Genomic DNA, 26,548 nt, shown 5'->3' with positions numbered 1-26,548 from the left:
TATATATATATAATGTTTACATGCTTAAGTAAGGTCATCGTAACTAAACCCGATTTTTACGAAGATGATTCATCGATATCAATTAATTGCTTTATAAACCCCATGTTTATCTTTTAACTGAAAAAAGTTTTTTTACTAACAAATATTAAAGTTACCTTTTAAAAAAAAACATTTTTTCATTTATATCTTTGTTTTTATCATAAAAATCTTTTTCTCAGAAATGGTATGTCATTAAAAAGTTACTTAACTTTATTCTTGATTTTGTATCATGAGAAAAATTTATGTCAATTAAGCATGCTTAATTGATACACCTTAATTGATAACGTTCTTAATTGATACATCAATTAAGCACGCATTATGATACTGTCCAGAATTAAGTATAGTATATTTCCAATGTTAAATCTTTTTCTTTCATACATATTTCATACCTATATCTGTTGCAAGCTAAGAAAAAACTATTATACCAATGGATAGAGCATGTTTACATCTAAGTGCATGCCAAATGAATATCACTATATATATTAAGTGTATTTACTCATTGTCTGAAGATCAATAAAGTAATAAAAATAAACATCATTATAAATGTATTGATTTGATTTATTTATTTATTTGTGTATGCATAGTATCGAAAAACTCTTTTCAAGTTATTTTAATATTGTAAGATACATTATTTACCAAGTTTTGTTTCTTTATAACAGTAGCTTTGTAAAACTCTAAAATTTTAGAAAAATCCGCCAAATGCAACAGTATTGAAAAAGCAAGAATTGTTTCTGTGAAAAAAATAATTCTGATGCAGCTGGAATAAGTTTTCGAATAGTCAATGGTCTGAGGTTTATGAAGTAAAAATTGAAGAGTGTGAGTTGTAGTCAATAAGTGTGAAGTGACTTCTTTAAAAAAGCGAAAAATAGTGAAGTGGCGGGAAAACTCATTTAATTAATTCCAAACTCAATTAATGCAGTCGAACAATTCATTAAAATGTACATTGTTGAAGACTCATAATTACCCATTTTTTTTTAGCTGAAACCATTAATACACAGGTATTAAAATAACTTATTTTTAGAACAGGGTTTGTTTTAACTTCTTTTTAGTTCGAGATCCTTGTGCAGAAGACAATGGTGGTTGCAGTCATTTATGCATGCCCAATAATGTATCATATACTTGTCTGTGTACTGTGGAAGCACCAGTGCAAGTTGATGAAAAAACTTGTTCCAAAGGTAAGTTAAAGGAGGCATGTTTTTAAATATGTGTAGCAAAGGATTCTTAATTCCGTAAGCTAAACTTATTGACTATAAGAAGAGTCGCCCAGATATAAATGGACTCTGATAGCATTAGAAATACAGTTGATATATGTGTATGTAAATCATTCTTATTTCCGTAAACTAAACTTAGTGACTATAAGAAGAGCCGCCCAGATATAAATGGACTCTGAAAGCATTAGAAATGCAGTTGCTATAGCAGTATCACGCTTCGTGGTTGTAAATTTAGGTCAGAGGTGTGCAGACTGATGAATAACTGATTAAGCAATTCGTATGAGAACGTTCAAAGTGGATGTAAAGTCGTTCTAAAGATCAGTGTGTTCGGAATGGGGAAAGACTCAGTAGTATATTTATTAGTGAGAGAAAAGGAACGTTATGCAAACAGTTATCGTTAATTGATAGCAATTTATGGCCGACACCGTCTAAGATGGATATGAACAAATGGTCTAAAAAAAAATTTGCGTATGGCATATACCAATATCTAATGTAAAGAGCATCATGATCTCAGTTGTTTTTAAATATTAGTGATAATCTGAGAATTGCGATGTAAGACATTTGTGCAGCACTTTGCTTGAGTACATGAACTTTCTGTCTTTAAAAATTATACGATTACAAACTGTTTAATTCTGAACGAAACTACTTAGCGGGATTTTGCAATAACTTTAAATGCTCTCAAGTGCACAGGTTAATCAGTTACATGCTGACTATGGTGGACTGCTTTTACTTTCCTTAATGAATGAAGGGCTGCTATTTTTACTGTATTTTTGGTGTTATTACATTTATTTTTCACTTGGGCAACCCTTATAACTACATTTTAAATAATTTTTTCTGTGCAACACTAGCACCGTAGAATAGAAAATTTCAAGATTCTTAGTGGCACTATACTATTCTAGGAACAATGTTCTAGCTTGCTCTATGTATAAAATTACCATTTATTGAAATATGTTATTTAAAATATAAAAAAATGCTCAGTTTTTACAATAATATGCAATTATTCGAAAAGTTTAAAGAAAAATTTAACCGTTTTTTTCTATTATCATCTTTAACTAACTTGTCAAACATAGAGTTTTATTAGCAAAATAGCAATAACAAATCAACAATAACTATTCAACAACATAATGCTTAAATAAAATATACTAGATTAAAAAAACTACTTGTTGAGAAATTAATTTAATTGAATTTCATTTTAAAAATTAAATTGATGAATAAAAATTTAACGTAAAGATGTATTTGTAAGAAATTACAATAGCATGTTATTAAAAACTTCTTTCGCTTCAAAAATAAACAAATAGGAAATAGCAGTCGGCATGTTTTAAGTTTAAACATGGTGACTAATATTTGCTCATCAAAATACTAGTCTATGTAAGATATTATTTTAAGAATAATTTGCTTAAAATAATATCTTATAGCTTCATTTTTCTTGAGAATATTTATTTAATAGTACAATCTCAATTCAAATCCATGAGATAATTTCAACATAGTGATAATAAAGGCCAGTTTAGTCATAATAAAGGGCAATAAAAGAGGTAGGGGCTCTACGGTGTAGCTCAATTTCTCATCTTTAAAACTATATGAAATATTAACTTGCAATTTTGATTGAGATATTTAATTAATTTAGGAAAAAAATACAATTATTCCCTTTATACAATAAATACCAAAAGTGTAACTTAGCTTAAATTAATAGATGACACTGCTCGTTGTTCTTCATAATTTTATTTTTCGTTTCAAATAAAATAAAATAAAAAGCTTTGCATTTTTTATTTATTTACAGAATGGTCGTCATTTTTAATCTTCACGCGTCGTACAGACGTACGCTGGCTCTGCCTAGACTGTGAGGATGACGCTGATGTCGTATTTCCTTTCCGTAATATCAGCAGCGCTGGTGCTTTGGATTTTGATGCAGAAACCGAAACCATCTACTGGTCAGACATCACAAACGATACGATTTCAAGATCTAACATCAATGGATCCCATCAACAGGTACATACAATTATTTAACCACAGGTTCAATTATTTTTGTTCCCCTTCAAATGATTGCAATCATCAGATTCAATAAAGAAAAATTAACATCTATGGATTCATAGTTTATTACTATAGTAAATCTAATGTGATGCATTTAGTGTTAAATGCAAGCATTATTTGAAATTAGAAAAATACTATAATTTTTGGATTCGTAAAGGATTACAGCTAATTTGCGAAACTTTCATTATTCTGAATAAATATAGTGGTTATGTAGTTCAACTTCACTTGACATATAGTTTGGAATGTAAATGTAAAGCATTTTTTTTTTGAATTTTAATGCTATCTTTTTTAATTTTTTTTGAAAAAAATTAAGTTTACCACTTTTATTAGAGTAAATATCTGAATGTCATGCATTAGTTTATATATATTTTTTTAAGCTTGTTCTGCGTAATATATTTTTTAGAAGTAGTGTAAAAAACAATTGCGAGTTATTCTTGATGAATAACCATTTTTACATGTATTACTTTTTATCTCCACGAAATTGCAAATTACTTAGCAATAAAAAAGAGTTAACGGAGGTAAATGCGTCGCACTAGAGCTGCACAATAAGCTATTGACAACGGTCTATAACCAAAAAAGTCACTGAGGATGAACCGAAGACATACCCTCTCAATTTATGAGGCAACTTCTTCAATTTAGACATGGATCTTAAGGAGAAGGAAATTTTCTCCAGATTCCTGTACCCATGATAACCGACTCATGGTGGCTACTCAGTGACCGACCACAGGATTTTCGATTCCACATATTTTACGAGCACGAATATCGTGGATATTCTATATGGTTCTTAGCGGAGTCGTGGATCGAGGCCTGGGCCTTCCGGATCGGAATGCGATTCTCTAACCACTGGGCTACCAAAAAGGGGCTAAAGGAGTGCAACAAGTGATATGGGTTCAAATGAGAAGTCTGGAGCTGTCTTTTCTGGAATAGTCTTCTTAGCAGTCTTTTTATTGGTTCGCAACTCAATTAAATCTCTTTAAACATTTATATTTTTTCAAATCAAAAATAAAATAAAAGAAAAATTCTTATGACATAAAAATCTAAGTGCCTACATTTTAGCCCAGTTTTATGGTTTAACGGATCTTTAATTTAAACAATGATTCACCAAACTTTAAGGAAACAAATTAAAAAGGAAGCCAGTTTCTTGATAGAATATACCAGCACAAAATTTTTTTTTTTCTTCAATACTTATTAATTTAAGTTTTTAAGCAGTTGTTGCACTTTAAAAACTGTACTTCTGATGACAGAAGCAAAAAAAATGAAACATTTTTATCTGGAATTTAAAAGATATGCTGCATAACTAAAATTTAAACGATATTGCCTAGTCCCTATACATATACGTATTAACCTTTTTCACCATTTTCATAGTCAGCATCGTGCACTGACTATTTTATAGTGCAAAATTTAACATAGCAGATATAAATAAGTGTTACGAACCCCGGGCAGTTATAAGATAGCGTTGTTTTATATGATTGAAGAACTTATATATAATTATGATTGTAGCTTTAATATCAGCCATGAAAAACAACACTAATGCCAACCACGTCGGAAGATTTTCCAACTCCGACTTCCCTTTTAATATTTTGCTCATAATCCATATGCAGTCACGTGGTATCCTTAGAAAATTTACATTCTAAGTCCAAATCCATTATGCAACAAAAAGTACTGGAGTAACAACACAGCATTTGGAAACAAAAGACAAAAATAAATAACGTGAATGAAAACAATGCGCGTGAACCGAATGAATGCGTACTTCTACCTCAAGTATTGCTATAAAGGAGCTAAAAAGGTACAAAATTGCGGAAAATTATTTTTGTACCATTCAAAGATCAAAACCTTTTTCTGTACTTTTGATTTCCGTTGTGCTTTTTACATTAATGAAGTACTTCAATTTTGTATCTCTTATCTTAGAAGACGGAAATAAATAGAACAATGTATTTGTATCTCTAATGTTGTATCTTTCAAGTTGTACGGATTTTGAAGTGTAATCTCGTCAATTTATAAGATGTTTCTATTATCTATTAGGCACATTATATTTATATATGTAAGGTGAAAAACGATGATAATCTTAGTTATTTTTGTAATCCTTTTAAAATCGAAAAAAAAATGATCTCACTGTGCATTTAAAAAAAAGCGTATGAGACAAGTTAATATTCCCTAGGTAGTGATCAAAAATACATTGGAAAGCCCAGATGGACTAGCAATTGATTGGATAACGCGAAAACTTTACTGGACAGACTCAGGAACTCACAGAATCGAAGTGTCCAATCTCGATGGAGCCATGAGGACAATCCTCATTTGGGAAAGTCTTGGCAAACCACGGGACATCGTTGTCGATCCAACATCAGGGTAAGAATGGCTAATTTGTTGTAAAATATTTTGAGTAAGTTCAATTTAATATCAATGTGATATACTTGTAGAACAAAAAAAAAACTTAAGGTACTATTACTTTAATTTAATTTTCAATAGAAAAAGAAAAAAAACCCATTAAGTTCATCTTGTTTTAGGCAAACATGGATAGCAGTGCACTCCATGCTTGTGTCTTGTGTTGATGTATGCCATTATGGCACATATCAAAACGGATGGCATAAGTGACACAAGAACTATTTTTCTTTTTTATCAAATGAAGTTTTAAAAACAGTTTAACAAACTTTAAAAACTGTTTGATTAGATATGTTACACATTATCACTTTATGACAAATTACCTAGTCCAGGTTTTGTGGCATTAAAAATATACTTCACTATAAATATTTTTCTTTTCTTAAAATTTCTTTATTTATCTTTCGACATAAATATCTGACTATCATTTTTAAAAGTATTTATTTGCATCTTTGAAGAAAAACTTTTTTTACCATCCAACTTTTGTAGCTTTGAACAGTTCTGCAAATCTTTTCCAGCTAAGCTTATTTTGAGAGAAATCTGCTTTACTTGCGGAGAACCAAAAAACGGAAGTACGGAAAATGCTAAAACTAAAGCTCAGAGGATTTTTAACATTCTTTCATGATATCCAAAATGATATTTTGAATCAGCATACATTTTTGAGATTTATTTCATTTCTTATTTTACAACTTACCAGGAGCAAATTGAAAATCCCATTTAAAATTATAAAATTAATAATTAAATATATTTATTTGAAAATCATCTTCTTCAACCACCGAGACAATTGAAACGTAAACATTTTGAACCATTTTATTTTAAAGTCTGATGAGAATGTATATCGCAATATGATTTTGACGTTAAAAAATTGTGCATGTGTGTGTTATTAAAGTTTTAATTTAAAATTCTTCTAAATATTTTCAAGAATTTATTTAACGAAAGCATGATTTTATTAGTTTTCGTACCCATGCATCATTTTAAAACTTATATTTGTTGTACATAACACTCATTTTAAATACAAATAAAAGTTTCTCTCTTTGAAATGTATGGTGTCTATTTTTATGTCTCTATGAAAACCATGTATATTTTTTATATTCAAAATAACAACTTGGGGAATTTTTTGGAGTTATACTGATTTGTTAAATAGTGTGGAATATGTTTTAGAATCAGTTTGCATTTAATATCACCATCGGAAGAAATTATGTTGAGAGATTTGATCATTCGCACGAGGCTTAAACTTTACAGTTTTATAAAACTATATACCTTTCTGAATAAAATCTTCGTTTTTTATATTGTTGACGAGCAAAACTTAGAAAAATATAGGATAAAAGAAACCATTGCTTGTAATAATGCAATGGTTTCTTAAAAATCTTAAGGTTACATTATAATAATAATACAAAATGTCAAAATTTTAATTTAGATTCTAGAAACTCAGTTTATGAATGTAAATAAACTTGGAAAATACTACCAGACTGTAAAACATGCTTTAAAAAAACAAAGAAAAAAATTACATGAAGAGAAAAATGATTATCATATCAAGGTTTTATATATCTAAAATAATAAATTAAGAATGTGCTGGGAAGATTGTTTCTGGTATAGTGTTATGGTTTTAGCATTATCTACAAACAATCAACATTTGAAAAGAGAGATATAATACTTTTTTTATTAGAATAAAGTTACATTAACCAAATTTATTATTAAATTAACATAAAGTTACATTAATCAACCTAATTTATTATTTCATTAACCTAAAGTTACATTAACCTAATTTATTATTACATTAACCTAAAGTTATATTAACCTAAGTTATTAGGTAATAGGAATAAAGCTTTACTTTATTTGAAATCAATAATATGAAATGCAAAAGATAATTCTTTTATTTTATATTCTAAAAACTTACAGTTTTAAAGTAAAATATATATAAATTACTCTCGGACTTATAAATTTAATTTATATTCAAACGAAAACAAAATTTTCATTAAACAAAACACATTCATTTGTTTTTGTGTTATTATAATCAGTTTAAAAAAAAGAAAAATGTTTTTTTTTTTTTCATTTCATTTAGTTCTGACTAACAAACATTTAAAAAGGGAGTTATTAAGTTTTACATTGAACTTAAAATGACATTAGAATTACTATAAAATTAAAGTATTATAAATTTATAAAATTTATTGTAGACAGTATACAATATTCTGTTTTGCAATTGTGTAACACACGCTACTAAATGTAAGAAAATGCAAAATGGTGCGCGTAATATGAAAGTAAAATAAGCCTAATGTAGGAAATAATAAATTTAAGAAAATCTCATTAGTTTAAATTCTAGAAACTCAGTTGATTACGATAAAAGTAAAAGGATTTTCTCAGTAGATAATAAAAAAAATGGGTTTGGGCGTGATTTCATAATTGAAAATGCAGATTTTCCTGGAAAGCACTTCAGGAAATTATCCAAAGAAATATTTTTTCTTTCAAACGAAACTTGAATTACTTGATGTGCTTATGAATTTAAAACTCCCTTAGTTTAATTATAATGTATCTTAAAATACAAATGAAACAAATATTTTAGGAATGCATTTTTGTAATAAGTTTTATTTTATTTATTTAACGTAACTCTTAACTCTTAACGTAAATAAATATTTTCTGTTAAGAATAAAGATTTTATAAAGATAAATTTGTTTTGAGAAAAAATAATGCTTCCGTTAATGCTGATTTTATGCATATGCTTAAGAATTGGATGTTTTATTTAAATCTCGTGTTTAATATTTTAGTTTCCTTTAAATTTATTAACTTTTTTACTGCAATAATGCAGCAAAAATGCATAAAATAATACTTAAAACGTAAGTTTTATCAAGATAACCTAATTAAATGAAATGGATTTAAAATTTAAGTTCTCTTAGATATTTCTTTGTAAAAGAAAATACAGATAAATATTACGATACTTTAAGCATATTTTAAAAAAAGTAAACTCACTTTGTATACGTTTCATCATTTTTTACATACATACGTTTCAACCTAAGATTCAATCATTGTTCAATTAAAGTTTTATATACTTTTCATTAAAACTTTGATTTGAATAAAGTTAAATAATTTACTAACAGTATATATTTACTTTTTACTATTCAAATAGTAGAAAAGGTTCATTGGCTATTGTTTACGAGTTTAAAATGATATATCCGATTTATGTGATGGTTTTAAAAATCAAATATCTGCATGTATTTATATACGTGTAGGATCTTTCATAACGATCACCCTTTATGCACATTTTTTTTAATTATCTCTGAAATTTAACCAAAAAACTGAACAGAATCAAGGATAAGTTACAATAATTAAAAACCAGCTAGTTTGAAAACGAAACATAATAGTAGCGTCTGCTCCCATGCCACTGGATAAACAAACTGCTTTTTACTTTTTAACATCTAGAAAGTGATTGGTCAAAGTTCGGAACTTTTACTTGTCCTCACTTTAAAATCAATATCATTTTTCTATCGTACTTTTAAAATGAGTTATTTGTCTTTTTAAATTAAAATCAGAGGGTTTTTTTTTTTNTTTTTTTTTTTTTTTTTAACAGTAGGCACTGAATTTCTCCTTCTTTTTTCTCCTCGGAAGATGGCGGAACTGTTGCCATTTAACGTTACGCGGTGGGCACCTGTGTTCCAAAAAGAACAACATTACTCACGGCATACTTTCACTGACCCGTTCATAGGGTGTGCCACATTCACGCATCATACAACAGAGGACAACATACAAAGAAAAATATCCATTCCTTTAGCGGGATCCAAACCCGCAACCATTGGCTTCACAGTCAGGCATGCTGACCACTTTGCCACCTTGTCAGTAATAAAAGAATTTAAAATATTTTTTTTGTCATGCCCACCTGGGAAATGGCCTTTTGTCAGCACAGGCATCAGAACAGCTGATTTGTTAGCCACTCTTTCAGGAGCACCATATTAGGTGGGCTATACGTTGGTCCCAGAATAAGGACAGATAGTACAGAGAATGAAAGACCATCTATGCCTTGCCCGAGATTTGAATCCAGAACCTTTCTGATGAAAGGCCAGTTCCTTGACCCCAACACCGTCTTGTAAGCAGAATCTAAAATATATATCTGTGTAAAGTGATCTATATTAAACACCCTTTATACACAACCATATTTTTTTTAATACTTATATTTACTAAGTTCTAAATATCAGTTAATTTTGGATGAATCATAGAGGAAGTTTTCAATACACATTTCTAACATATAACATAATGATCAAAATATATAATATAACAGTAAGTGATAAATTAACTATTCATATCTTATTATATAGATCCTCGTGTATTTTTTCTAAATATACCTTTCAAGTTAAAGCATCCGTGGGAAAGTCACTGCTTCCTAACAACAAGAATAAGTAAAAAGCAGGACCATGAAAATGAGACAATATACTCGGTAACTTTAGTTCAATAACAGCTTTGTAAGACACATTGCCTCTAATCTATAAATTGTTCCTCCGTCACATTAATCTTCTTTTAGTGTCCTCCCTTATCTCGCCAATATTGGACCAATGTCACCGTCATTTGATCCGCCTTTCTTTCCATACTGTAGATTTATGTACTGGACCGACTGGGGCGATTATCCGAAAATCGAACGTTCTGGGATGGATGGATCACAGAGGACAGTGGTCATTGACCGAAATCTTACTTGGCCGAATTGCCTTGCTATAGACCAGGAGAGAAAAAAACTGTATTGGACAGACGCTGGAACGAGGACAATAGAAATGGTTGATTATGATGGCAGAAATAGACAAGTAAGATCCCTCTCGTCGTATTTAAAAAATAAACTAAATAAATTTTTAAAAATTTAAATAAATTTAATTAAATTTTTTAAAATTCATGTTCGAATAAAAATTGAAGTTTTCAAAAATTGGATTTCATTCTTCTTTTTATCTTCGTGTCTAACAGTTGCATATGTTAAGAATGCATTTATAAAAAATACAGTTTATTACTACTTAACAATTTTAAAAAAAATATCACAAATTTATAATTTGTGATAAATACTAATGTTTTGGTGTCGCGAATGTCTTTGTTTTACGGAAACAAATTTAGAAAACTGGAATAACAGTTTTTATCTTTTAGAAAAATATACACGAGATAAGGCAAGAGCTTTGGTGATAAATGGATTAAATTAAGAGACACCATATTAGTTATTTCACTCGTGAAAAATAAACGAGTTAATTTAATAAAATTTAACCAACATAATTAAATACTAAAATAAAAAAAAATATATATAATAAATTTCGTAGGATTGCATACAGTTTTGATTTCGAACCATTTCTTGCATTTTTATTATTATTACTATATTAAAATCATTTATCATAGAACCGTGCACACACTATATATGTACATGAATCTAATTTATACACATCAAGAAAGAACGCTATATGGTTGTACGAAATTCATAAAAACCCAAAATGAACCATCCAATGAAAAACCAAAACTGAAAAGAGTTCATATTTGTCATGACACCTGCTGCACAAATAATAGCAAGAATGTAACGAAAGGTTCATTCTATTTAAATTTTAATAATTCAAAAAGTCACAGAAATGTTTTTATTAGCATCTTTTGCGCAAAATATGTTTAAATCTTTTCTTTATGTTAATAAAATGTCAAAAATGTACTTATAACAATTATCAAAATTCAGTGCAAAGTTTTTTTAAAAATTAAGAATGTTTCGGAAGCATGATCGAAACTTTCTGCCATAGATTTTGCTGCGAAGAAACAAGCAGTTAGCGTAGCCTAACACGAAGTGGTGTGGAGAGGTTTTGTCAGCCGCGTGGATCCTGACCATATTAGAAACATATAGAATATCATTTTTTACGAAAAAAAACCCAATATAGTATGGATTTTCTGAAATTTCTATAATAGTTGAATATTAATGGCTCAGGGAATAGAGCATTTGACTCAGTTTCGAATCACGACTGGTAGATACAAGTTCCCCACCCTGTTCACACCGACCACATTGCTGACATAAAATATCCTCAGTGGTAGATGGATTATGGATTAGAATCCCCTTGTCGTCAGGCTAACTGTTTGAGATTTTCGTTTTTTTTTCTTCTGTTCAGGTAACACAAAAGTGGGTTAGTTCCATCAAAAGATCCTTCCTCAAAGGCTAATTTCTACTAATACGTGATACAGGAATTCACTTGTCTTCTGGATTGGGTAAAAAATTACAAGACTACATCGAACATCGTTAGTTTTAAACTCAAAAATGGGTCGTCTGTTCAACGACAGTTATAAAATAAAACATGAAATAGTTGAATATACATAAAAATTGCTTTAGTTGTGACTACTTTAAGTATATGTTAACTGTATACATAAATGCGCTGGTTATTTTAAACAAAGAAATAACTTCATCAAGATCTGAAACTTCTTTTATATCAAGTCTTAAAATGCTCTTTAGTGTCTCTCTGGTACTACGTTTCCAGTACACACGCAATCTTTCTATAACGTATCGGAAGGAGAAAATTCGAATTAAATCGTTTTCAATTTCTTATTTCAAGTCGTATACATAGGTACTTTTAACATATTTTAAATCATTGTAAACGGGATATTGCGCACTTCTTTTTCCTTTTCTATTTAAACATAATCATTGCTGGGCAAAGTCCCGTACTTAATAGTGATCAGGTGGGTTAGGTACATAACAAATGGAACATATCAGATCATGTCTCCGTTTTCCGAAATCCAAAGGATAAAGTGAGTCTTTTAAACTTAATTCCTGTATCACAAATTTACTACGTTTATTATAAATTTACTAGTGGGCTGCGCCCCCTGCTCGCTAACGCTCTCCAACCCCCGAAAATTGCTACGCAATCTAATATGGTTTGCTTCGCAAACCAAGCTCGCTTCGCTCGCTACTAACTTACGTACATTGCAAATGTACAAAATTCTAAGAATTCAAAACAATCATTCAAATCCATATAACAACTTTTTTTAAAAAAAATACATCTTTTTAGTAAATACTAAGTCATTAAAATAAATTTGAATTCAAATAAATGACATGTAATTCGTTAAACCTATTAGAAATGTGCTATAGTATAAAATCTTAAGATAAAATTTCTAAAACTNGAAGTGACCAATTTGCAGACCCGTATCTCTTTTTAACAATTTTTTTTCGAAAATGATACTGTTAAGTTCAGTTAAGTAAAAAGAAGTGGAACATTTGAGAGGCTTACGTTGAAAAACCTCACGTTTTTTTAGTTTAATGTAAATAAAAGAACGAGTAAATTTGGGCTAAAAAGGAAATTCATGTACTTTATTGTCCTATTTATATAACCATTAGTTGGTATATCGGTGCTGTCTTTGATTATTATTCAGCGTTTTATAGGAATAAATGTGTGAAATAAAACAAAAGCTTAGGTGTCATAATTCTAACTTTTTATAATGAGATCAAATTCATTGAATAATTTCCAAATTTTATAACACAACAAATTTTAAGTCTAAAATTATTGCAATAATGTTTTATATTGAAACATAATCATTTGATATGTGTGCCAGCTATAAAATAGTATGAATAGAAAATTATCAGATTTATGAATTATATTGAATTACATAAAGAATAAAAATAATTTATTTTGAAAATTTAGACGAAGAAACTGTTTGAATGCATACGTTTGAAACAGAGGCTTAAAACTCAACCGTACATCGGTTTATCAAAGTGTTTTTACTTGAAAATAACGTTTGAAAATGCAAGCAGTGCGCTTTTAGATAATAGAAAAAAATATATTGCATTGTTGCACTTTCTATGAGTGCTTGCTTAGAAGTACGAAGTATGCGAAAATATTTGTGGGAACTATACAATTCTGAATAATTCAAATAACGAAATGTGCATACACACGTAAGAAATAAAAGTTAATTAATTGCCAGATCTTCATTAAAAAAAAGTTTTTGCATACAACTTTGAATTTAATAGTTTTGTTAGTTGCGCTTTCGTAATTTTATTCATCCTCATAGTTTACTATTGATTCGTGTTAAGAATCGTGCTAAACAAGTCAAAATAAATCTTTTAATATATATACATTTATCAAATAAAAATATATTCCACAGGAATTGAAAACTGCCTATATAATAAGCTAAAGTATTCTTTTTGTTTTATTCTGACAAACTATGAATTAATTTTACATTACACAACCAAACAATCGTTTTGAAATATTTAGAGTTATCAAATCAATATATATTTGACTGGCTCAAGGAAAGTGCCTATATAATAAGTTAATATAAATATCCCAACTTCCATTCATTTCGATAATCTACTATTCATTAATGTTAAGTTACAAGGCAAAACACTTCTTAAAATATTTAGAGTTATCAAATCAATGCGTATATGACTGGCTCAAAGAAAGTGCCTATATAATAATTAATACAAATATCCCAACTTCCATTCATTTCGATAATCTACTATTCATTAATGTTAAGTTACAAGACAAAACACTTCTTAAAATATTTAGAGTTATCAAATCAATGCGTATGTGACTGGCTCAAAGAAAGTGCCTATATAATGAATTAATATAAATATCCCAACTTCCATTCATTTCGATAATCTACTATTCATTAATGTTAAGTTACAAGGCAAAACACTTCTTAAAATATTTAGAGTTATCAAATCAATGCGTATATGACTGGCTCAAAGAAAGTGCCTATATAATAATTAATACAAATATCCCAACTTCCATTCATTTCGATAATCTACTATTCATTAATGTTAAGTTACAAGACAAAACACTTTTTAAATTATTTAGAGTTATCAAATCAATGCGTATGTGACTGGCTCAAAGAAAGTGCCTATATAATGAATTAATATAAATATCCCAACTTTCATTCATTTCGATAATCTACTATTCATTAATGTTAAGTTAAAGGCAAAGCACTTTCTAAAATATTTAGAGTTATCAAATCAATGCGTTTATGACTGGCTCGTAGAAAGTACTAAAGTACCTATATAGTAAGTTAATATAAATATCCTAACTTCCACTCATTTCGATAATTTACTATAGATTAATGTTAAGCTATAGGACAAAACAATCGTTTTAAAATAGGCAGGGTTATCGTATCAATGCATATTTGACTGGTTCACATAAACTGTCAATATGATAAACCAAATATTCTAAACATTAAACAGCCGTTTTGATGTATGTGATTGGTTCGTGAATGCTTCGTAATGAACTTAAATCTTTAAGAGATAATGATTTTGCTGGCAAAGCCAATAATGTTTCCACCTAGCATAATATTCTCGCAATGTGGTGACATACTGCAGATGGCCTAGGCTTTCGATTCGATAATGCCATCTAAAGGGATTGAAATATTAGTCTGTATAAATCTGATTTAAAACGAATATTGATTCCATGTTTATTCCATATTATGGAATGGACATACTTCCTTACAGAACAGCTTAGAAATTACTGACCCCATATATAATTCTCAATTTTTTTTATTATCCAAAAAATAAAATCATAACTGAGGCATAGTATGCTCTCCTAAAATTGTTTGCAGCATTATCAATAAATAAGTATCAGTTTAGTTCAAATAAATGATTATATAAAGCATCTGTTTCATTCAACTAATAAATATAATAAATATCAGTTTTGCTCAAACGGATGTTTATAATAAGTTTCAATTTGATTAAATAAATGTTTATATTAAGTAACAGGTCTTATTCAAAGATAAATTCGATATTTATTAATGTGTATCACGAATAAAAAAAATCTTTCTGCTACACATTATTATACATTTGAACTGAACATTAATTTATATTTCAAATTTGATTATTTACATAACTTTGTTTGATTGTTTGATATAAAATTGTTTGATCATTTTGTTGAAATAGTTCGAACTTTAATAAATAAAAACGCAATAAATCAAACGATAAATCAATAAATCAAACAATAGCAATAAGTAGTATATACTTTGAAACTTTTGAAAAGTTTTTGCGTTGTTTAGTATATGTTTCAGAAATAATAATGAATAATCTTGATAACGATTTAGAAAATTTGCGTTCTACGTTGTGGGACTTTGATATTTCACTTTCACTTATAATTATTCCAAACTTTTTGATATAAAAAAAATATCTTAAAGCATTTTATATATTTTTAATTGCATATATTTGAAACAAGTTTTTCCTTCAATAAATATAAACAACAGTATTAAAATCCCAATATGAGAATAATTTTAGCCATTGAATTACAAATCATTTATTTTAGAATGTTTATTTATTTATATAGATTATTATTTATAATTTGTTTATGGAGTTAATCGATTCGACGAGTGATGTTTTCCAATTACTTTTACTGTTTGAGCATTTAATGAGCGAGCTCTCTAAATAAAGCAATTACAAATGCTTTTCAATAAAATAATTAAAGAAGCAAATATATTTCATAAAAAAAAGACTGTTACGCTATAACTTTTCGCAAAAATTGCATTCAAAAACGCAAAATCGAATGAAAGTTTACAGATAATCACAATATATTTTAGTAAATTGGTTTTAAAAGCATTAAACACAAAATATTGCTTTAATACTAGATTTAGAAACATCACATAAAATGTCAAGAATATAAATTTAATTCATCTTTATTGCATTAAAATTAGAGCATAGAGATAAAATAAATATCTGGTTAACAATATGAAAGGAAAGTTGATGCAATTAAAGAATTTATACGGAATAAAAAGGAAATAAATACAGATCGGAATCAATGCATCACGCTTTTCTGCGATCTTAATTAGAGCTTTATAAATGCTTGTAAATAAAGAAAATGCAATAAATGAAATAAATTCTTGAACTGATTGCCTTTTGATTGCTTTAAAATTCTTGGAACGAAACACAATTATCTTGATATTAAATTTTCCAAAAAGGAAATAACTTGAAAGGTGTATGAGACAAAACAAAGGAAATTAAGTATTATTGTAGCCCATAACTAGTACAAGATTACTTTTCGCATTCGTCTAATGAAATCTAATAATAATCTGTAGCACTTAATTTTTATTTTGAGATATTACAATAACAATCCTGAATCCGTATTGGCTCGGAGAGATCTACTCAATTAGCTTGGGTTTTATAAGTTAAGTTCATTTTATTTAATATATTCGATTATTAGATTATTAAACAATTTGTTTAAAAATGAAAGAGTAGCGCATTTTTTAATTGATTTGTAGACTTAAAATTTGCAACTTATTTATAAGAAATTGTGCTTAATAATCAGTAAAATTAATTATGAAACTTTTAGCTTCGTTTCCTATATATTTTTTATTTCATTTGTGTACTTTTTGTTTCACAAATTGAATTAAAGTTTTCTCAAAAATGACATTGTATAAAAACAAAATATTCCGAGAATTATTTTCGATTCATCTTGTTGTTCCTGTTTTTTAATTAGAGCTTTCTAAAATTGTTGAAGTAAAGAATACTAAAAATGAAATTAATGCTTGAACTGATTATATTTTGATTGCTTTAAAATACTGAGAATGGAATAAATACAATTATCTAGTCATTAAAATGTTTAATCATAACTTGAAAAACAAATTAAATTGATTATTATTTTAACGAAAACTAATTCAAGCTTCACCAAGATAAAGCTATAAAATTATTTAGTTCATAATTGATTCAGGATGTAGGCATTGGTATATCTTCCGATTTTGTAATTTTCAATAAGACATATGAATATTGCATGTAGTAAAAAAAAATTTTCTTACTTATCAACCTTTTTATAAGATAAAAATATCAAAGTGGACCCTTTAATTAATTTTTTATTGTAGTCCCGTTTGGGGCCTTTTAATTTTGGATTCAGCAGATAAAAATGTGAAAAATTCGAGATGAGTTAAAAACACCAGAAGTTACAACAATGGACCGTGCCCTAATTAGGAATAAAAGTAATAAATTGATAATTAAAAATAATAGCTAATAAAATTACTAATTAATAAAATTAATAATTAATAAAATTAATAATTAATAAAATTAATAATTAATAAAAGTAATAACTGATAAAATTTAATAATTAATAAAATAAACAAGTCAATTGATTACAAAGCAAAGATGAGGCCATATTAGGGACAGTTACCATATTAAGACTTCTTTCAACACCCACTGTCAAGCCGATGACCATTTTCACTTAACTTAAGACAAAAGTTCAAAATCCACGATAAGACTATTTGAAAAATACAGAGCTTACTTAATTCTCTCAATATGGATTAAAGATTAAATTAAGATCTCTTTAAATTAAATATTACGTGATTATGTATCAAATTAATAAGAATAATTTTTTGCTACGTGCAATATCCCTTCATAGTTTTGCTATATCTGATTGAAATTTAAAAAACGGAAGACTTATCACTCATTCACCTTATTTGCATTGCCTTAAGCTTGCATTCTGATAACTTCATCCTGCATTCAAAATTACGAATTAAACATTTCCTCTTGCATTGCCTACATTAGGTGTAGTACCCATATTTGGGTCACTAGCCTCGCATTTTTTAGAACCTAATAACATTCCATAGGTTTATTTTTTCTTTAAGATTTTTCAGTTATTTTTCTAAAGGTTATTTATAATTTCAGGTTCTTATTAGCCTGGCTTTGCCTCATCCTTTTGGTTTAGCCTTGTATGGAGATTCCATTTATTGGACAGATTGGACTGAACATAATATTCAGAGCGCAAATAAAGTGTCTGGAAAAGATAGAAAAATAATATTTCAAGGATTAGAAATTTTATTGGATGTACATGTTTTCCACCGCCAAAGACCGAATGGTATGTATTTTAATTCTAAGTTACTTTTTTTTAAAGTAAAAATTGAACAATTGTTTCCCAATCCATTTGTAGAAAAAAGGTTCGATAAATACGCATTATTTTTAATTTTATAATTAAAGTAATTTATTGAACAAATTCTATTTAAGTATTCTCCAAAAATATAGGAAGAGTAGTCCTCTTAGGAGAAGTGATAGTTATGGGGTGATCCGGGGATTAAAGTGTTCGTTTCTGAAACTGTTTTCCTTGGTCTCGAAGCATAGTATTGTCTGAATGAATTTTAATGACCCCCTCCCCACAGAAAAAAAAGAAAAAATTAAAAAGGTAACAAAACAACGAAAGGCAAAGATATAATGGCGTCATCAGCTCACACGATTATATCAGAAAACAAGAGTGCTTTCTAATATTGTAAAAATATAGTCAAAACAACTAATCTCAAACTATTGTATTGATATATTTTTGCACTCTTGGAAGGAACTTAATTTTGCGGATGTAATGGCATGAGCTGGTGGTGAGATATCTTCTACTTGTGTTGTTTTTCCGGCTTTTTATTTTCCTTTTGTTAAAATCTTAAATATTTTTCCAAGAAAAATTTTAATAATTTTTCTTCAAATCTTTGAAAATATTTATATTTTACCCTGCTTTATTTGTATTTCTGAGAGCCAAAGTGTTTGCTGACATTTGAAGTCCATTAGATTTTGCAAATTATTAATTTTAATAGATGTTTGGTATGATACATTTTCATTTTCAGCGATCAAACTATTTAAATTCATACATATTAAAACTTTGCTTCGTTATCATTCCACTCATTTTTAGGTATAATGAGAGATAATTACGTTAAGCAAATGAATTAAATGTCCATTAAGATGAAATTATATCTTCAATGTTATGTTGTATCATAATATTTGTAGGTTTTCCGTCGAAATAGTACTAACTTTAAAAGGTAATTAAAATTGACCATAAAAGGCTTCGAATAACTCATACCTTTCAGGGATCTGTTTAGAAGAAATTTGGGTCCGTTAACGGACCCTTCACAAAATATCTTTTCATAAAAACGGACCCTTCACAAAATATTTTAACTTAAAAACGGAAACTTCGCAAAATGATTTTTTTTTAATCGGACCCTTCACAAATTTGTTTATCTTCATTATTATTTTGTTAATCGAATAAACTCTTTCCAGGGCAAAAAACAAGAAAGATGGATGTAAACGAATTAAGTTTTGTCTTCGGCAGACGATTCTTCCATTATTCGTCCGAAATGAATATTCTGCATTCTATAGGCTAAATACCAAATATTTGTATGTTGCATCTCTAATTTTAAAGCAGAAAATGTTGTTTAGTTTTTAAAATTTAATTTTTTTAATTATAATTTTACAGTGTTGAGCATAATCTTGTATGTCTTTACAATTTAAAAACTCCTTGAAAAAGTTTTTTTTTCGCAATAACGGACCCTATTTGCACAAATTCATAAAAGCGGACCCTGATTGAAAGAATGTGTGTAATTTTTTCACAATTTCACTAAAAACGGACCTTTCACAAAATGTCTGGACAGACCCCTGCCTTTGTTACTGGTAAACCAGGATCAAAATCTGGAAATGAATGTTAAATTTCACTACTGGTTTCACCTATCACCGGATGGCAAAGCCAGTGCTTATCAGATATCGGATAAGTGCGGATAGGTGTTACTGATGGATTAGATTAACGAATAGATAGATTAACTGATAGATAGATTTATGGATAGATGTAACTGATTTTTGATTGCCAGGCTATCTTCATTGTTTTTCATCATATACATGAAAAGCAATTACGGTTTAGTCTGCAAATTTTTTTTAGTAAAAGCGTATCTTCCTGAGATTTGACTTAAATATCCGTCGCTTTTTGAGTTGAAATCAAAACGATAAAATTAAGGAGGTCAGCGTCATTAATTCATTGTTCCTCAGCATTGAGGAACAGTCTAGGCTTACTCTGGGAAATGTTTTTTTAGATAAAAGCGTATTTTCCGGAGTTTGATTGGAAATATCCGTTGCTTTTTGAGTTGAAATCAAAATTATAAAATTACGGAGGTTAACGTCATTGATTCGTTGTTCCTCAACGGTGATCAAATAATTAGATCATTATAAAAGAGCTTCGAATAGAATGAATCTTGTAACATTGTAGCCAAAAATTAAATTCATTGATCTATATTTCCTCCTGATGCTATAAATATTTTTACAGTGAACAAATATTATTTATTTTGTCAATAACTAAACTTTCAATTTGTCAATAATGAAATTTTCAAAAACAAATGTTATCTTGATCGATCGGTGATGTTTACGTACCTTTTGTTTGAAAAAGAGTTCTACAAAGTGCAATACGTATTATATTAATAAATACGTTCTTTGATATTGCACAAGGATCAACGACGTTTCTTTTTAAATAAACTAGCTCATTTTTGTATAAATATACTCTTTAATACAGTTTGCCTTACGAAAAAATATGTATTGTTTTGTTTTACTTTAAAAATAAATCTCAACATTGTTATGAGAAAAACCAAATAAATCCATTCAATTTTTGAAAACTAAATTTATTCATTCATTTTAATTTAATGAAATGGATGTGCATACAAAAATAATGCTTTACAAAAGAAACTAGAAAATAAATAATTTTTTAAAGCTTTTATTATGCTTGTATATCACGATAGATATTAAATTTGTTTTATAATATAAATTTTTTCGTTTAAATTTATAGTAATTTACTATTCTCATTTTTTAATTTTATTTAAATGCATTTATTTAGTAAAATTATTGAAAAAACGTGCAACAAGTATTTAAATATTTATTTTGCATTGAGAGAAATTTAAAAAAATATCCTTTTTAATAAATTTAAATACACAGCTTTATTGTTGGATAATAAATTAATTTGTTTTTAAATTTAAAAAAAAATCTTAAAATTATAAAACGCCTTTTAAATTTTTGAAGAACAATTAATTTCTTTTTTGTTTAATTATAATAATTCTTTCATATTTTTTGTTAGTATGTCATTTAAGTATATTACTTTTTATAAATTTAAATCTTTTTATGAATATAAACATTAAACTAATTAAATGTTTTTGATATTGAATTAGTAATTAAGGATAAATGTTTTCTTTTCAAATAATAGTTATAAAGAGATCGGTAATGTAATTAAAATAAAAAATTAAAATAAATATAACTTCTAGTCTTTATTTTCACCACTTTTCGGGAAGAATTAGATTTGAAATGAAAATTGTGTTTTCATTATTTTTTATTGAATGTTTTATTATAATTAATTTTAGGGCTTTTTATTGTAATTTAAATAATAATTTTTTAGCCATTTTAAGTCATCTAGTGATGTTTAAAAAAACTTTAATTTTATGAGTTTAGCATTGGGTTAAGTATTTTAGAAAGCAAGTTTTTTATTCAATCATTTTTTATCAGCCAGTAATTATATTATTTTTTGATTGATTCAAAAATCCTTATTGAAGTTATTTGACTTTTTGTGTTGTAAATCATTTAAGTACTTAATTGTGAACGCTTTCAGAGTTGGAATAAATTATATAGTATTGATATGTTAATTTTGCCAGAAATAGTGCTTTAATGATAGTAAAGCACTGTTTTCTTAAAATACATTGTTTTCCTCAAAAAAACTAAAATTTCATTTACCCGTATTCCACAGAAGGTCCTATTCATGTTTCAAAAATATTTCAATCAGCGCAAAACGTAGCAGGGCTTGTGCATATTTTATAGCAATTTTAGGGATTAGAAGCGTTGAAACTATTATATTTTGTTAGTAACTGAAACGATGCTGTATTGATATGTTAGTGTTGACAGAAATAGCGCATTAAAGATAGTAAAGCACTATTTTCTTAAAATACATTGTTTTTACCAAAAAAACTTCAATTTTATTTACCCGTATTCCACAGAAGGTCCTATTTATGTTTCAAAAACATTTCAATCAGCACAAAGCGTAGCAGGGCTTGTGCATGCTTTATAACAATTACAGGGATTAGAAGTGTTGAAACTATTATATTTTGTTAGTAACTGAAACGATGCTGTTGAGAATTTGAGTAAATTGATTAATTTTGATTATTTTCAAAAAGCAAGCAAGGCTTATAATAGTATTTGTAGAAAGTGTACTAGAAAGTGCACGGTTACTCATAATTTTTCTCGGGGCTCCAGAAAGCTATATATTAAAAGCGAAACGAATCTAAGATGAATACAGTGAATGGTAAANATTCAAAAAAAAAACTACAATTTTATTTACCCGTATTCCACAGAAGGTCCTATTTATGTTTTAAAAATATTTCAATCAGCACAAAGCGTAGCAGGGCTTGTGCATGCTTTATAACAATTTTAGGGATTAGAGGCGTTGAAACTATTATATTTTGTTAGTAACTGAAACGATGCTGTATTGATATGTTAGTGTTGACAGAAATAGCGCATTAAAGATAGTAAAGCACTATTTTCTTAAAATACATTGTTTTTACCAAAAAAACTTCAATTTTATTTACCCGTATTCCACAGAAGGTCCTATTTATGTTTCAAAAACATTTCAATCAGCACAAAGCGTAGCAGGGCTTGTGCATGCTTTATAACAATTACAGGGATTAGAAGTGTTGAAACTATTATATTTTGTTAGTAACTGAAACGATGCTGTTGAGAATTTGAGTAAATTGATTAATTTTGATTATTTTCAAAAAGCAAGCAAGGCTTATAATAGTATTTGTAGAAAGTGTACTAGAAAGTGCACGGTTACTCATAATTTTTCTCGGGGTTCCAGAAAGCTATATATTAAAAGCGAAGTGAATGGTAAGTTTTGGTAAATTCCCAGATTAAAATTTACACATTTCCACAGAAATCAGCTTAAAATTTTTCTTCTCGACCCTACTATCTTTCTATATCTGTTACGTAATTGTATAATATTTAAACATTTAAGATAAAGGGCGTAATGAGCACCGACGTATCACGGCGAACACTGTCGCAGACAGTCGCCCAAAATTAATAAGTAGTCAATAAACTTATGATTGTTGCATTGTCATTTCGGACATTTTTATTCATTCAAATTCAAAGTAGTTGGTTAAAAAAGCCAGCATATTTAATTTCGTTATTTTATATTTTATAATTAATAATTCTTCTAAGGGCTATTTAAAATTGAACACACACACTAACTAGGTTCGACAAAATGCTATTTTTCAGCATTTTGTCCTTTTTACGACTGGCATTACTGTCCTCTTCTAAATATATTTCAAATATTTATTCTTGTCCCATTACAAAATTAATTACTCCATCAAATATATGTTGGGTATGTGTCATGATAATCAATACAGTGTAGATAAATTTTATTGATACTACCAATTTTGAAATAGTGCTTCATAAATTTTCTCTTGCTGAAGAATCTTACTTCGTCTCCGTTTCCTCTCAAGAGGTTAATTTTAAAACATCGCTCCTACAAATAAAAGCAATACTTGTTGCCCTCAGCAATCATTTATTTTTTTTATAATATAGCCGTCGTTGAGCAGCTGACCCAATTTTTGGGTTTACGACTACTAATGCTCAACTCCTTAGGCTTGTAATTTTGAATCCAATCTAAAAGACTAGGAAAATCCTGGATCAAGTATTGGGAGAAATTACCCATTGTGGAGAACTTTTTGATGGAGCTAACCCGCATTTGCGTTACATGGAGAGGAAGACCACGAGAACCTCTCACAGTTATAGCCTGACGGCAAGCGGACTCAAACCCATGATTCGTCTACCAATGAGGATATTTCACGTCAGCACTGTGGTCGGTGCAAACTCGATGCAGATTCGTATCGACCAGCCATCTCTGGGATTCGAACCCGGTTCACCATTGGAAGGGGAACGCACTATTCCCAGAGCCAGCAACCATTTATTGTTTTAAACTGTTATGTAGCCTGTAACGGTTTAGAACATTTTTTTTCTAATTAGTTGTTTTACAAGCAATTAAATATTTTTTGTACAAGCAAAGCTAAAACAATTAATTAGTATAACATTTACTCAAGTTAAGAATTTTTGATAAATTATTAGCATGACACCATATCAATCACTTTACATATTTAAAAGTTCTTTCCTCAAAGTTAAATTGGAAATATTACACTATCATCTACTGAGTTTACAAGATTATTAGATTGCTGAAAATTAACAGCAATAAATTACAATTTATTTCATAAAATCTGCCTACTCTCGCATGACTTAATTTTGAAAATTTATGTTTAGTGAAAGTTTTAATTATCCGACCCGGAAGACTAATGATGCTTTAAAAACTATTAGGTACTCATTTTCGATAATACCGCAGTTTTAATTCCTCCAACATTCCATCTTTCTCACGAGAAAAGTTCTCATTTTCTTGAAAAGTAAAAGACTTTTAACGAAAAAAGTTTAGTTTGAGCGGTTTCATAAATGCCGTTCTCTGAAAAACGAACGAAAATTTAATAAATTCCCAGGACTGGCAATGACTTCGTACGTGAAAGCTTGGTTTATAGAGATAAGTAGGTAATTTCTTTAACAACCCGAATCAGGTTTCGATTACTTTGGCGCACTTTTTTTTCTCGCCAGCTTGTACTATGCTTTGGAAACATTTTCCAATAAAAGACCTTATCTTAATTGTTTGATATTTCCTCCAATAAAACTGGGAAGAAATTGCAAAGGTGTTTAGTGATAAACTGGCACAAGTATAAAAATGAATTCTGATGTCTGACTTAATTGAAAGATTTTTAAGAATTCCCCCCAAAGCATTTATTTATTTTCCAGTTATTTAAACTGATTGCTTCAAGATTAAATCTGAAATCTAAATTTGATTTGTTTCTTATTTTATCACTTTCGTTGAATAGCCAATAAATATGTATGGTTTTTCTTGTTAAAATCTGAAGCCTCATAAATTCTGACCTAAATAAAGATACAAAGAGTATTCTAGAGTGAAATGTTCCTCTAAGCTTAACAATCATTCTAGAAGCTTGATATTTTAACACATTGCAAATATAATTCGTCTATTATAGATCAAATTTAATGGAAGTGGTAGCTAAGATTTTGTAATGCCTGACGAAAACTTGTCGCTTCAATATAATACTTGTTTACTTCAAGTAATTCTAATGTGCAATGCATGTCTTACGATTCATTTATACTTGTGTTAATAACGGATGAATTATTAATATGAAATATAAAGCGAAAAGTAAATCATTTTGCTATCACTTTATTTTAATTTTTTGTATGTGAATGTAATCGCAACAATTACTGAAATTTTTTTTAATCTTTTGCCTGTCCTATTTATAGTGTTATAAACTTTCAATTTTTTTTCAATTTCATACCACATTCACGCAGCATAAAGAGGAAAATTATCAAAACCTTTACCGCTTTCCAGGTTGCAAAGGTGCTCTAAATACTTTGGCCTATCCGTTGTATCTGTTGATCCATGGGTATACCGTACGTTTGAATTGCCAAGCATTTGTTAGTCAAGTATTTTAGCTAAACTACATGGTGTTAACCACTCGATTAACTAGATTTTATTAGGATTATTGGGATTGTTATTTTTTCACTGTAAGTTTTTGTTTATTATTATATTTTTTAATGACTGCCTATAGAAAACCTGCTTAGATAATGATGTTCAGCTAGTAACGCTGATGCTATAAACTTGTAGTTTTAAATCAAACTCAAAAGACAAGGACAGTTTTGAGACAAGCATTGAAGCAAATTTTTTTTATTTGAGTATGACTTCTTTTTCGTTTGAAAATTGTTTGATATTCTCGATTGGAAAGTATATTTTTAAAGGAATTCGCTTGGTTTCGATTATCTATTTTGATGGTAAATTAATTTTCTTCATTACTGGTATAAATTTGCATACCTTCCGTATTGCACTTTTTTTTCAAGGTTTTTTCAAACTCTAACACGTCCATGAATCTTTTTTTACAATTTGTCAGTTATTTTGAAATATTTGCGTTCAATGCAAAAAACAGTTATTGAATTAAAACAAATGAATGTCTTAATCTATTAAGTCAAATCAAACATATTAAAACTTAGAAAATATATAAAAGGAAAAGCAAACTAAACTATCAATACTTATTTAAGTTAATATTGGCATCAATTGTAAAAGGCTCAAGTTTAATATTTTTGGGAAAAGTTAATACTGAAA

At 28.3% G+C, this 26,548-nt stretch overlaps 1 protein-coding gene across 1 annotated transcript in view; it reads left to right on the top strand.

The window, feature by feature from the left end:
* Positions 1 to 26,548, top strand: part of LOC122271649 (low-density lipoprotein receptor-related protein 4) — a 397,919-nt gene that overhangs the window by 304,036 nt on the left and 67,335 nt on the right. Inside the window, exons 15-19 of the mRNA XM_043053650.2 lie at positions 1,089 to 1,214; positions 3,028 to 3,236; positions 5,437 to 5,624; positions 10,234 to 10,435; positions 18,223 to 18,412. Of these exons, the coding sequence (XP_042909584.1) occupies positions 1,089 to 1,214; positions 3,028 to 3,236; positions 5,437 to 5,624; positions 10,234 to 10,435; positions 18,223 to 18,412 (915 nt within the window). The remainder of the gene's footprint in view (positions 1 to 1,088; positions 1,215 to 3,027; positions 3,237 to 5,436; positions 5,625 to 10,233; positions 10,436 to 18,222; positions 18,413 to 26,548) is intronic.

This window comes from Parasteatoda tepidariorum, chromosome 8 (genome assembly GCF_043381705.1).
Source record: "Parasteatoda tepidariorum isolate YZ-2023 chromosome 8, CAS_Ptep_4.0, whole genome shotgun sequence".
NCBI lineage: Eukaryota > Metazoa > Arthropoda > Arachnida > Araneae > Theridiidae > Parasteatoda > Parasteatoda tepidariorum.
This window is presented reverse-complemented; position numbering and strand designations above follow the sequence as displayed.